Source organism: Neltuma alba, unplaced genomic scaffold (assembly GCF_004799145.2).
Source record: "Neltuma alba isolate B1F8T4 unplaced genomic scaffold, ASM479914v2 tig00012076_pilon, whole genome shotgun sequence".
NCBI lineage: Eukaryota > Viridiplantae > Streptophyta > Magnoliopsida > Fabales > Fabaceae > Neltuma > Neltuma alba.
Window position 1 is genome coordinate 13,978 of NW_021636636.1, and position 13,905 is coordinate 27,882.

Here is a 13,905-nt window from a genome sequence, read left to right on the forward strand (position 1 = left end):
AAGCCAAAAAAAAATAACTTCTGCCCAACAGCTCATTAGACCCCATAAGCCCATCACAAAAAGAAGTCAATCCAAACAACTTCAAAATCCCAAAAATAACCTGTACCGGTGCAGATGTACATTTAGGCCATGAAACGCGATGCCTAAGTCTGAGATCTTGAGTCTGCGAACATGAAAAAATAGCTCTGGGAAAGCCACGTCAATCGAACCTGATCTAATCCAATTAGATTGTCATAAAAAACACTTTAGTCACCTATCCAAGCCACTCAAAACACATTATGCAAATTTATATCTTCTAAATTTATACATTTATTCAAAAAGGGGGGAAAATTTTTCATAAACTTGTTATATTTTCTACTCTAAATAAGATATATTTATCCACTCTCACACAAACGGACTTGTCTGAAATGCATATCAGGAGCTCCACTATCATTAACATAGATAAACCAGGGAAAATGACTTGGCTCAATTATTTTCACCCAAACGAAGCTGCTGTAAATTTGGGTTGTCAGTGTCAGTAGCAAGCTCCTGTATTAAACACCGTGCAAATATTCATACAAGGCAACAAATCCTGTGTTACTGAAACCACATAGCTGAATGGAGTCAAGTTTAGCATCACTGCCCAGCAACAATTAAATCAATAAATATATCAAGAAAAGTAAATCTCAAACTTTATAGGTATCACTCTAATGTCAAAAATGAGGGGAAAACGTAAGCATACAACATTAAACCACCTGTATCGATACACAATTCGGATTGGAAAATGGAGGCTTCTGAATACAGAAGATTTGGAAGGTACAGCTAGGAGAAAACTGCTACCATCTTTTTCATGTACTACTATCAAGCTATATCTGAGAAAGGAGAGGCAAACGAGGGGAAAATATAAACAAAAAAATCTTAGACCAAAAATTATCCTACGCCTTGAAATGCATGGCCAAGATCAGTTTGAACGAAGCAAAACAGGACCAACTGTTAAACTAAGCATGTCACTGAGGGCCACCTGGACCTCATTTGAACCGTGTTCGCAGCTTATCAAGTTTGAGAGGATAGGGAAAAAGTGAGCCAAGTTCCTCTCGAAAGAAGAATCTCCCAAACTACTTATGGCCTGAAGGGTAGCCACAACAAGAGGTGCACGCGCAGCTAATTCTCGTCGCTTCCCAGAGCCCGAAGGAATTAACCAATGAGGCTGCCCCCCATCAGATGATTCAGGTGTTCGTCTGAGACCTGCAATGTCAATGTAGAACTCCAAAACCTCCTGACAAAGTTGGACCAGATGAGTTTCAACCTCAGCCTCCTCATAGTTTGAAGGCCGGTCCTCAATAAGGTTCTGTAAAACTGTAAGGCATATTTGGTAGGACTCATTCTCAAGGCGTAACAGCGGGGGATCTTGCATTTGGGTCACAGAGCCAAACTCTTGAAGCTTAGAACGTAAACTACTGTTGCTGTTAATCTTGTGAGCGTGTAATGCCACGTCATGCAAGGCACCAAACAGGACTACCATGTTTTTGGCTGAAAGGTGAGACCGATACATGTTGTAGACCTCCATCACTGCCTGCAAATTCCAGATAGTGTTAGCATCTTTCACTAAAAAAATTAATGTCTTTTACTGTCATGCATTCCTGTGATAGTGCACATTAACATGTATTCAAACAAGGCATGTTTTAACCAGCGGGGATTGGACCGAGTGGAAAAAGCTGGTCCCACATAATGTAACGAACTAAGGTTCGAATCCCCACTAGGAAAGATGCTCACATTTAGTACTCAAAAATACCTCAAATAGGACTGCCTATGTGTAGCCCAAAAAAAAAAGGCATGTTTTTAGACAACCCTAGGTTCAACAAATTTTAGCAGATCTAAATTAATATTAAAATATTAATAACACGAGGTGACAAGATATTGATCGCATGTCCATTAAGATAGAAACTATAGGCCTGCCTAGAATCACTATGAATTTCTTCTGATTTGGAAGCCCTTTTCCAAGTTGCATAAAGAGTATTATAACCCCAAAAATAACCAATTACTACTTCCAAAATCATCAAACAGGTAATCCCATCATGTTTGACTAGTCTTCCAATAACTATACTATCAACAGACAAATAACTCGAATTGACATGGACCTGTCTTTGCAACAGATAAGAACCAAAACCAAAACGTGTTAAAAGGATTCAACCCTGCAATTAATATTGATTCAATGGTATTACTTTAATTATTAGCCACAGTTAAATTTTATACAAAATGTTTTTTAAAAAAAACAAGTGTACAAACATTTAAATCAAAATATGATACACAACTACATACAATCAAAATCAAGACCAACTACACACACAACAAAATACAATCAAAAATCATATAATACAATCAATTTTGTACACACACACGCAAAGATATAATACATACAATCAAAATCAAAATATAAATAAAGGAGAGAGGCTGTGGCAAAGTTAAAGAATGAGAAAAGAGGACAACTACGCTGAAATGGGACATGTTTGTAATTAATGATTGAGTAAAGGCATTTTTCAAAAAAGTAATGATAATAAAATTTTATTCGTGCATCAACCTGTAGTTCCAATTTTCTTGTCCCAATGATTGAAAACAAACAAACTGCTCTTACGACTGCTTCAAAGCTCTGTTGGATTTCGGCCAAACACAACAAACACTTCCAAAAAAAAGTACTTCAATGATAAGCATGCCCATTATTTGCTAGGGGCACTGCATTTTTTTTCTAAAAATAATTTTGACCGTGTTTGAAGCAACAGAATGAGAATCTACCTGAATAAGTAAAAGCTGAACAGCAGCTCGGCATTTCGCATTTGATAAATATGCATAAAGTTGATGAGTCCTCTGCCTTTCAGAATTATCATCAGGAGAGCCAGACTCACCGTGTTCGTCGTCATACTCATCACCAGCTGAATTATGTTCTTGATGTCTAGCCAACAACTCACCATTTTCAAGGAACGAAAAGTCAGCAAGTGTTGCACTTGCCGCTTCTTTTAGCGACAGAACCACTTCTAACCACTTTTCTTCAGAAAACAACTCCCCAGCATTACTCATTAAACGAACAAATGCAGCAATACCAATGCCAGCTAGGCTTTGATGAGGGCGCTTTATAAAGCTTACCAGGAGCATCAGAACCTTCTTCAGAAGTGGATTGACTGTATCATAAAATTTAACAAAAAGATCCACCACCAATTGGAGGGCCAATGTGCATGTCTCATAAAGCCATGCATCTTGATCAAGCTCACCTTCAGGCTCCACTTCATTCCCAAGTGCACTACTTCCAGAAGGATCAATGGCATGGCGCACATAATCAAATATGGGAAATAGGACTGATTCAAATACCTTTTCCCATAAACCTAGTGAAAAGAGATGGCCGTGGTTACGTAAGGTTTCAAACAGAACTTGCAAGGCGCTCTTTCTTATCTCCGGCCTAGGATCGAAGCTAAGTTCAGACAAACCTGCACATATATACAGAAGTCAGTAATTTCATCTCCCAAGCTCAGTTCCTTGTAAAAAAATAAGTTTGATATAATCTTGGCTAAAGATATTACACTACACTCACCAGCCAATAAAGGAAACCAAAAATAGAGATGATCATCCTTGTCAGTCACCTCTCCAGGATCATGTTTACCCTCTTTTCCTGTTCGTGGTGAAGGTGTAGAAATCTTTCCAGATGTTTCCTTGTCCTTATTCCTCGAAGAAGCACCAAGGTCTTCTTCCGCTAGTTTTGTTGCACAAAAACGGAGAAAAGCAATGGCATTTAGGCTAATCTCTTTGTTAAATCTACTGTTGGTGAAAGCAATTAGACAATTCACACAATCTGTGAAGGTGGTGGTTTCAGTCTCAGTGATATAAGGAAAGTAATCTCGAATAATCTTCTCAATTATTTCGAAAGCTAAGAGGACAATATTTTTGTGGTCATCATAAGCTGCTGTGGTGAATACCTGAAATCAAGCCCACAAACAAAAGTTGAAAAGAGACACTTTTAGCAGACATCAAAACTAAAAATTGCAAAAATAGATCTAACAAGACACAGGATTTATCATCTTTACCATGAACATGCTCTTCCATCCTGATTTGACATTGTTGACACGAGATAAAACCATTTGAGATACACATCTGATAATCAGTTCTCTAATTTCAACAGCACTACTTTTTCTCATAACAATGACGAAAGGCTTCATAAATTCATTTTGAAAGTTATAATTAGCCAACTCTTCACGCTCTAGAAACTTCATTGACAATTGCCGCAAAGAATCCATTGCGAAAATTGCAATTGAAAGGTTTCCAGAACAGCCTATGTTTACAAAGAAATCAGAGAGGACATGCCAGATGCTAGACCAGACAAGCCTGATGCGGTTCATATTATAGTGCCTGTTGAACAAAAATCATGCCAAACAATAGAAAGTTAAACATGTATAAAGATGAGGGAATCATGAAACTTAATCATAATACAGTCAACCCCTGCCACAACTTTTTTTATCAACCGCCATCTTCACACGTCTAATCTTTGGGGCAACGTAAAACCCCCTCAGAAAATTAAGCACTAAACTGCAGGTTAATGATGTAGCCCATGAGCCAGAGAACAAGTGTTGAAAAGTTAATAAATCTACACATCAAGACGGGGTTGAAGCAACTGCCTCAAACAACAAAGAGCCAAAAAGCAATTAGTTTTACCTTTTTCTGAGGAAAAATCTTAATACCTTCTGCCTAAACAGAAAAAGACTCAAGAGGAAGGACAAGAAGGGGAGCATGTACCAAAAATAGCAGAAAGAAAAAGTACTTACGCAATCTCCACAATCTTTGTAAGACTGAAAACCCGTGGATCAGATGGAGATTTCAGTTCTTCCATGGAGACCTTGCACAGAGCCTTGACAAAGTCAATTATGGCCTCACTATTTAATTTCTGACTCCGAGTGAATATTCGATTCATTTCTGAGCTTCCAACTTGTTCCAACATATTCAGATTAGAAACTAGGTTGTTCATCTGTTCTGACGTGACTCCAGAAGTGTTACTCCCAATACCAGCACTATCATATGAACCCCGCATCACAGTGGCAGCTGCATATTGCATCCTCCCAGGTCCCTTCTTCTTCAAAACAGGAAGAGTGGTTGATTTTCCTTGCTTTGGTTTTTCAGAATCATTCTGAGGAAAGGCAAAGAATGTGGCATCGGGTGGAGCCCCCTCTCCAAGAAGATGTAGATGCTCAAACCGGGAAACACATGTCAAGATATGTTCCCAAGCTTCTTGTAAGTAATTCCCATCCTCATCAGCAATAGTAACTATAGCCTATCAATAAACAGATGGGAAATCCTAAGTCATCCACAACAAATTATCATTTAATTTAAGTACCAAGAAACGTGAGGTTCCATATTTAATGGGCCTATACTGTGTCTTCAGCCATTGCTCCTAGACTAATTTTCAACAAACATGGGAGGACTTGAGCGGAACAGTATCCATTGGAAGGGTCATCCTCTTTTTCAGTTTGTAGTGATTAAAGTGCTTGCACAAACGAAAATCCATTTTGCAACAAAAAATTAGCGTATTTTTTAACTGAATTCTGACATGAATATTAAAAAGGATATATCAATGGTCATGGATGGAAATGAAAATGGATCAACATATGCAAACATGGACCTGAAGACGTCACGGATGGAAGTGCAGCATATGCCCTTTAAATCACCATCCATTTTAAAGCAGGTACTAACTCTACGACTAAAAAAGAACATTCAACACAAGGAGAACTGATAGTTGATATTAACTTCAGTTCAATACAATGCATATAAACCAACTAGACGTTCGAAGTTCTAACCCTCTAATGGGAGGGGGCAAAAAAGGTATACTGACCTTGATAGCATCTATGTTTTTCTGTTTAATATCAGCAGGAGAATGTAGGGAGGTAAACTTGGCTAATGAAGTCACAAAAGCATCTCTATGGGTCTTCATGGTCATTACAGAGGTAACGTGAATAGCATAGCGGAAGCCTTCAAGACACAGAGCTATTACAACTTCATCATCATTTTGATCGAGAGGAACGCTGAAGGCAGCTAGCATTGGCGCCCAACACACCTCAATCATAAATCTAAGAATTACCACATCCGTAGCTGCATAATAGGCTGACCTGCAAATCGCAACAGAATACACATAAAGAAGGAAACCTAAATTTTTTTCTATTTTTTAACCTTGAAAAGTAAATTAGGATAAATCAACCTCAAAATTCAAAATGTACCAGCATTGCCATAAAAGTAAATAAAAGCTCACCAAAAAACTGCTTTGAATGTGTCAGATTCATACATTATGTTTCGAGGGAAAATTGACAAAGCAACAGATGGATACACATTAAACTGGTAGGACAAACAAATAGCCTGAAGATGAATTGAATGAAAAGTAGAGACAGAAGATTTTCATGCCAGAAAGAGAATGGGCTAAATGGAGAATATAACCAGGGAAAGAATTGAGACAGAAGAATCTGTTCTAGGAAACAAGCAATAAGACTGAACATACTCAGACTTCCGAGCTTTTTCCTTGAATTGTTCTTGCATGTGTCTGATAAGGTCATCACTGGTCTCCATATAACTGTCATCCCCACGCTTACGAATAACAATATTCAGGATAGTATCCAAGCCTAACAGTCTGTTAGAGTTCACAGTCTGCTTTTGCTGTGGAGCAAGGTTGTCATCTTTCACTTTGATCTCATTTCTAGATATTCTTTCAAACAATGACCTCAAGTATTCCTCTGGTAGATCTTTTCCATCATCTATACCACGGTTGTTTCTTATGAAATCATCAGCGGACATCTGCAAGATAAAAAGGTATGATACACGTCTAGGATTACAACAATCAGAATCATATGTGCATCAATATAAGGATTATAAGACCAAACCTTATCTTTCACCATAGGATTGTGAGCATCAGTATTGAGCATTATGACAGAATAAGCAAGGACATAAGCTGTGTCGGCACTAGAAAAGGCCTTAGGGTTGCATTTACAATAGCGTTCAGCAAACTTCTCCATGATTCGATCAATTTTCTGGGCCTCACCAGGCAGTCTAAAGCCTTGAAGAAGGACCCTGATTGCATCATCAAACTCCATCCCTTGAAAATCAAAAGAATCAATATACGCATGCATAACCTTCAAGGACATTTCTTCCCTTTCTCCCAGATAATCACCGATCAAAGTCTTGTTCAATCCAGATGCATCTTTTAGAAAAGAAGCTATTTCCTCTGGTGAATTACCCACCTTGTTAGCATTGATGAGGAATTCAATTCCTTTCTTAGGCTTCCTATTAAACAGGGATATACCTTCCTGCCATAAACTTAGAATTAGATTCATATATGATGAAAAGCTAAAGCAAGAACAGAGACATAATTGACTCTCAAAACCTCATGCGCTTGCTCACCTGAAGTTCCAGTTTGTAAGCCCGGCGTTGCTCAATGGTTGAAGCATCAGAAGATTCACTAGAGACTTCAGAATGAGAGTCTGATCCGTCAACAGGCTCTTCTCCATTGCCATTTGCCATTGAAAGGCCTCCAGTTTCATGGTTGTTATCACTAGCTTCAGTTTTCTTGGTTGAATGAGGATCTGGAATGCGCAATTGTCTGTTCATCCAATCTCCCATTGATTTTAAAACAGCAACCAAACATTTCATGGCCTCAAATTTTAGGGTTGCCTCTTGAGGAGGCAAAAGTGAAGTTGCTACACCAGGTGGGACCCCCTGTGCAGTTTTAAGAAGTCCATTGACCATCCTACAAAGGCCAAAACACTTAAATAGAAACACAAGGAGTACATTGAATGACAACCACACCACACCAGCCGAAATAGTTTCTAAATTGATCGACAAATGCAATACTAAAAATATAATACATAAAGTAAATCAAATTGGAGGAAAAAATACCTTACCTCTCAAATATGTTCGATGAATTGACATCGCAGTCATAGTTGAGAAATATGTCCACTAATATCTGCGAATCAACACACAACCTCTCTAGAAAACGAAGAACTATCATCTTTTGCTGAAAATTAGGTTGAGCTACATTTTCCAGAACCCTCAGAACAATCATAGGGAAAAATACTCCAATTTCTGCTTTTAATCCAGTTCTAAACCTGGATACGAGACTGATGAAAATGGAGCAAGATAACTGGAAAACTATCATAAGAGTTGAAGCACTGTTCTTCAACAATGATAAACATAAGTACTGCTTGATGGCACCCAAAAACCTGTCTCGTCATGAGCAAACACAGATATTACTATTCTCCATCATCATCAAGGAAATTTGCAAAATAAAATCGGAGGAAAATACCACGTCAAGAATTTGTACAGTGCATAAAGCTTGCCTCACCTTTCATCAGTGAGAATTGAAATTAACAATTTAAACTGAAAAGCAAAAGGCCATTCCACATTTAAGAGAGAAGATTCTAGGAACTAAACAACACAGCAGAATAATAGCCTATGTACACTGAAACATATCAAAGCAAAGAAGGAACTGCTGCAATTTCTGAACAGTATGGGCATTTTATAAATGATTTAGTCATTTCCACAACTAAATAAAGTTTACTTATTTCAAAATAAAAGATAGGAGAACAGAGGAAGCTTTAAAGTGCATGGATCAAATCAAAATGAAGTTTGCTGAGTCTAAAATAACGCAGGAAACCTATCATGCATTTATTCATCCAAATGCTCATTTAGTAGTCTATGTACACTGAAAAAAAAAATATAAAAGCAAAAACCGAATCTGTGCAATTTATGAACAGTTTAGGGCATTGTAATATGTGTTGGCCACAAAAGGGGGCACTTTTATGTTTTGGTCATTTCCTCAATTAGATGCTGAAGAAACAAGATACAGGAGGACAAATGTAGCTTTCAAGTTGCATCTGGTAAATCAAATAAAGATTTAACTTTTAACAGGAAAGCAGATGTAAATTTTCTGTATTGTCACAGCATGCCAACAGTCTCTACCTTAGGCCTCTAACAAGTCCAGATTGCTTATTCCAGAAGGTAAAAGAAGCAGGATAATGGACAAGGAAATAAACGGTGTCGCTGACATCTGAATTTTGGAAGCCCATATATTTGGAATTATAAAAGAGTTAAACAAAATCCCCAATTTTCTGCTCAGAATGTCACGGGTGCTCACCCAAATTGGCAGTGAAAAACAAAAACTGCATAGATATCCATGACAAGACTCAGGATTGCAAAGATAATATGTTGCTCGCATTTAAATCTTCATTGTAAGCTCTATGGAAAGGAGAGAATGTCAGAGTAACAAAAACACAATGTGCCTTTACGCTCAGCATGCTTGCACCAAGCTACTTTGAAGCTTCAAATATTATATTAGATATTGGCGACCACTACTCCAACATAGTTGAGTAGCTTCCTTTTTTCTTTTTTTTTTGGGGGAAATGAAGCTTCCAATGTATAATTTTAGTTTAAAAACAACTCTGCCCAGAGATTATTTCTATTTGAATGCTTAAATGGAATTCCTCAGACCACAGAAAAGCTGCAAAGCAGAATTCCGCCAGACCAACTAAAATCTAATCATGTAATACTGAACTAGAAAGTTTTAGAATTAAAATTATCCCCTGCTTCTCTTTAGATTAACTAACTATTGCAGCATACCTCCCTAATTATCTTTTATTTTTATCAACATATGGCCTTTACTTAATTATTCATAAAGTTTGTGTTTAATAAAGAATGCGCCTAGTACAAATGTAGAGTCATACTCCTTTCCAATGACCATCCACAATTTTGTCATGATGTCATTTCAAATTGTTCAATATACACCTGTGGAGTGTGGAAGCAACACCTATTCAACAGAACTTCCAGCCAATGCAGTGGTGTTTACTACATTCAAAATTAAGCTAAATGCAGATCTACATGCTGCCTATCAACAAAATCAGGCCACGGTACATTCTTTTCCCACCTAATAAAAGCGCTCACATTAAAAACGTTTCCAGGAAAATTCTCATCAAGCAAAACAAAAGAAAGCAACAAGTTGACTAATAAGTAATGATACTTTTCACTATTGTTCCGACTTATCCAAATCCAAAAGAAAAAGAAAAAATGGTACCTTTCACTAGTCCTGAATACAGCTCCAGCGTTCTCCAGCAAAATCTTCAATAACTCTAGTGCCACAATCTTCCCCTTCATCAGCTGCGGGTCAGCTGAGGCCTCCTTGGGAGGCGTCTTCATAGATAATTTACAAAGTGCTCTAAACACCAAAAAGGCATCTCTCCGCAGCTTATTTCCGATCTGAACCTCCAAGTCATCATCTCTCTCGGCCTCCCCATCCGCCAACTCACCCTTCCTTCCCTCCAATGCTGTCTTATACATACTGATTTCCCAATATTTTGCATCTAGCATGTCTTTGTCCGTGGAATCCAACAGATCCGTAGGATTAGTGGTCTCCACTGCAGTGGTCTCAAATGCACCATCATGCCCACCTAAAGAAATTTTACCAGGGGTCACAGGGTTAAGCACGCCATCTATATCCTGCATAATTTTCGTGATAAAACCTTGCACAAACTGCGTCATTGAACTGTCTGCATCGGATTTTTCAACAGGTTCCATTAACTCAGCCACTACAATTGGTTGAATTGGGACGGTGGAAGAGTCCGCCTCCATTCTCCGAAACACTATCACTAACATTTGAACCAACGACGCCTTAGCCGTCGTTTGATTCACCACATTTTTACTACCCAGATATATATCATAGCAAGTCCTTACAATGAGGAGCAAGCAATCACCATGAATTCTCAAAGATATCGACGTTACAGCAGACAAAAGCGTCTTCAGCACCAACAATTCCATTGCGTCGTCTCCCAAATCGTGGCATTTACATACTGACTCAATCAAATTAGCCAAGAGCTTAGCTTCGGAACCACCCCCTCCGGAGTCCGCCTCGCCGCGTAGATAACCATGGGCAATCAATTTCTGGATAGCATCAACAGCAGGATCAGCGATCTTCAAGACACCAGAGTTGGCCGCATTGATCAAAGGGCTAAGAATCGATTCAGACTCCGCAAGCGAGTACTCCACAGGACCACCGTCATGGAGTGGCCCCGGCACCGAAGTCTCGGGCTCGTTATCGGAGGGTGAGCCAGGTAACTCCTGTGTCTGAGGTGAATTAAGCCTTTCGATAACCGATTTGCACTCATGAGCAAGCTTCGCGTGCTTTCGCCAGGAAGCGTTCTTGACGATTTTCTCAAGGGCAGGGACAACGACCTGACTCAGACGGGAATCGGCTTCCGAAGAAGCCATTCCCGAGCTGGAAAGGATCTCTGAGTTAGTGACAGTTGGGATCTCGAAATTGGAGAATGAAAACGAAGCCGCTTCGAGCTAAGATCTTTCCATGAACTCAGTGAGTTGCTTCAACAATGGCAGCGAGTTAACTCAGTGAGTTATGAGGTCGCGCCCCAGCTCCTATTATGCCCACTCGATTCTTTCTTTCATCAATGGAGGAAGAAGTGAGGTTCAGAGGATCAGATCGTAAGGAAGGAGAAGGGTCAGATTTGAGATCTCGTTTAGGTTCGCTCCTCGAAAGTCCAAGATCAGGTACGAAATGACTGGAACGCCCTTCCATTCATGGTGGATAAGTGGGGTTGTGTAGTAATAAAATGATGAGGTAGGGGTAACTATGGGCTACAAAGATATTGCTTCTATGGTAAGATGGCTTAATTATTAATTAAGTGCAAATCTCGGACGATGTCTTGATAATTCTTTTTGTCTGTTTTCTACTTTTTCTCTCAATTTTCACTGAAAAGTCTTTTTATTTTTTAAATTCGGCGAAACAACAATTCATTTTATAACCCCCTTAAGTGAATTATCTGTCAATAAAAATTACAAGGAACTCGAAAATTTTAAGTCCAAAAAAGTAATTTGAAGATTTTATATCCATATTTAAATTGCATTTTCCTAACTATTAAGGTTTTTTGTCATCTTGGCAAAAAAATATATATCATTTACCAACGCACTCATTATATTCTCTGAGAGTTGAATTGATAATATCATGTCCAAAAAAAATTTAAGGAAGTTTTTTTTTTGTAAGAAAATTTAAGGAAGTATTTTAGTACCATCAGCTTACATCCTACTATCAGGTTAAGTTGAGTCATTACATTCAAGGTAGAAAAAAATTGTAGCATTACACTTGATTTTTGAGCTATTTATTACATTTAAAAAAAAAAAAAAATTTTTGCTTTTATAATATCATTATTGCATACCATTTAGAGATGCAACAAAAAGGGTAAATAAATTTTTAGATAAATATTCAATCCTTCACTTAAAAAAAATTATATAAATATCATTACTTAGTAACAAGGGTGGAAACAAATCAAACAAAAACTGGCCTGTTAGACGCCTTTTTTACAACCTAAACCTGACCTAATAAAGGTCTGGTTAGACCTGAAGCCTATTAAAAAAGTTTTTATTTTTAAAAACTTCCAAAAGCCAAAAAAATAAGTCATAATTACATAAATCAATCTAAAATTATAATAACTCAATCTAAATTATCTAAAATATAAAATAAAATATGATATAATCTAATTAATTGATAATATAACACCAAATAACAATTTTGATTATAGGTACAAAGTTCATAGTATTTAAAAATAGGAACCCACCTACTATAATTATACATGTATATATGTGTATAGTGTATATATGTCCTCATTTCTCTCCAATGATGCTTTCCTGTACGTGGACTGGAGTCAGCAAATTCTCAAGTTCAATGGTTTCCAATTATGAGTTGCTGTGTGTGTGTGTGTGTGTGATTTTGTTCTCGGCAAAGTTCTTTATGCTTTCACGAAATTATTTACCTATAAAATTTGCACTTCTCTTGTCTTTATTTATGAAATAAAAATGGCTCCAATCCAATCATGTACTATATCGTTGCAGGTGTGAAATTGAGAAAGAAAAACAAAAAGGGACACTGGGCAAAAAGAAAAAACAACATTCATCAGGACAAAAGTAGGCGAGCGGCTAAGGTTCAGTCAAAAAGGAAAAATATTTATCAAGGATAGGTAGGGTGAGAAATTAAACATTACCTCTAATCTTTAATATAAAAATTAGTTTAATTTTTAATTTAATCTTAAATATAAAATTCTAATACACTTTATTTTTCATATTTTTTTATTTTTTTAAGGTAGTCTTTATAGTAGTTGCACATATACAAGGTTTCATGATATCGTAGTTTTAGCTAATACACATTATTAGCAAGGGCATTTTGAGAAAGAGATACATATTTCTTACAAATAACTAAATTAACGAATTTTCTTATTTTACTTAAATTAGCCAATTAACTCTTATATTAAGGACCGAAGATAGTATTAGCCACTATTGTTGGAAAAAACATATTAACTAAAATTATAACAAGCTCAAATCGCCTGTCTGGCTTAACAGGTTTCTTAACAAGCCCAAGCTTGGCTTGTTAATAAAAACAGGCTTTTTGGAAGGTTTGAGCCTGTTTCTTTTTCAAACAAATCAGGTCATATGCCTTTGACAAGCCGTCTGACCCATTTTTAACCTTACTTATTAATTTTTTGTACTCCTCTTATTTTATTTACAAGACTAAGAAAATACTTTTAGTCTTAATTATAAGTCATTTCATTAAATTTTTAACTTAGATTTACTATTTTACCCTTCCTTTGTTATTTTGCAAGCTATAGTTTATATATTACATATTGATAAAATTGAAATGTTGATGAGTTTTAAGAAAAAGTTGAGGAGTTTTATTTAATTTTGGGAAAATTACACTCAGATTCCACAGGACAATTAATTCACAAAAAATCCATAGAAATCCCGAAATGATTCCTGAGTTCCCAGGGACGTGTGTGTAATAAATTATAATTGTAAAATTACATATTTACTCCCATTAATTTGAACCCAATGCAATTCATTTACAACATTAACGGTGGC

General features: G+C 37.0%; 1 protein-coding gene across 1 annotated transcript; it reads right to left on the reverse strand.

The window, feature by feature from the left end:
* Window positions 1-617: 617 nt before the first annotated feature.
* LOC114721932 (brefeldin A-inhibited guanine nucleotide-exchange protein 2) lies at window positions 618-11,510 on the reverse strand. Its single transcript, XM_028907824.1, has 11 exons — window positions 10,064-11,510; window positions 7,899-8,216; window positions 7,399-7,744; window positions 6,882-7,304; window positions 6,503-6,795; window positions 5,846-6,119; window positions 4,785-5,287; window positions 4,050-4,371; window positions 3,560-3,941; window positions 2,770-3,455; window positions 618-1,552 (listed from the first exon to the last, which is right to left on the reverse strand). Exons 1-11 carry the CDS (start codon window positions 11,251-11,253, stop codon window positions 941-943), a joined length of 5,349 nt encoding a protein of 1,782 aa, XP_028763657.1. The 5' UTR covers window positions 11,254-11,510; the 3' UTR covers window positions 618-940.
* Between the last annotated feature and the right edge of the window lie 2,395 nt (window positions 11,511-13,905).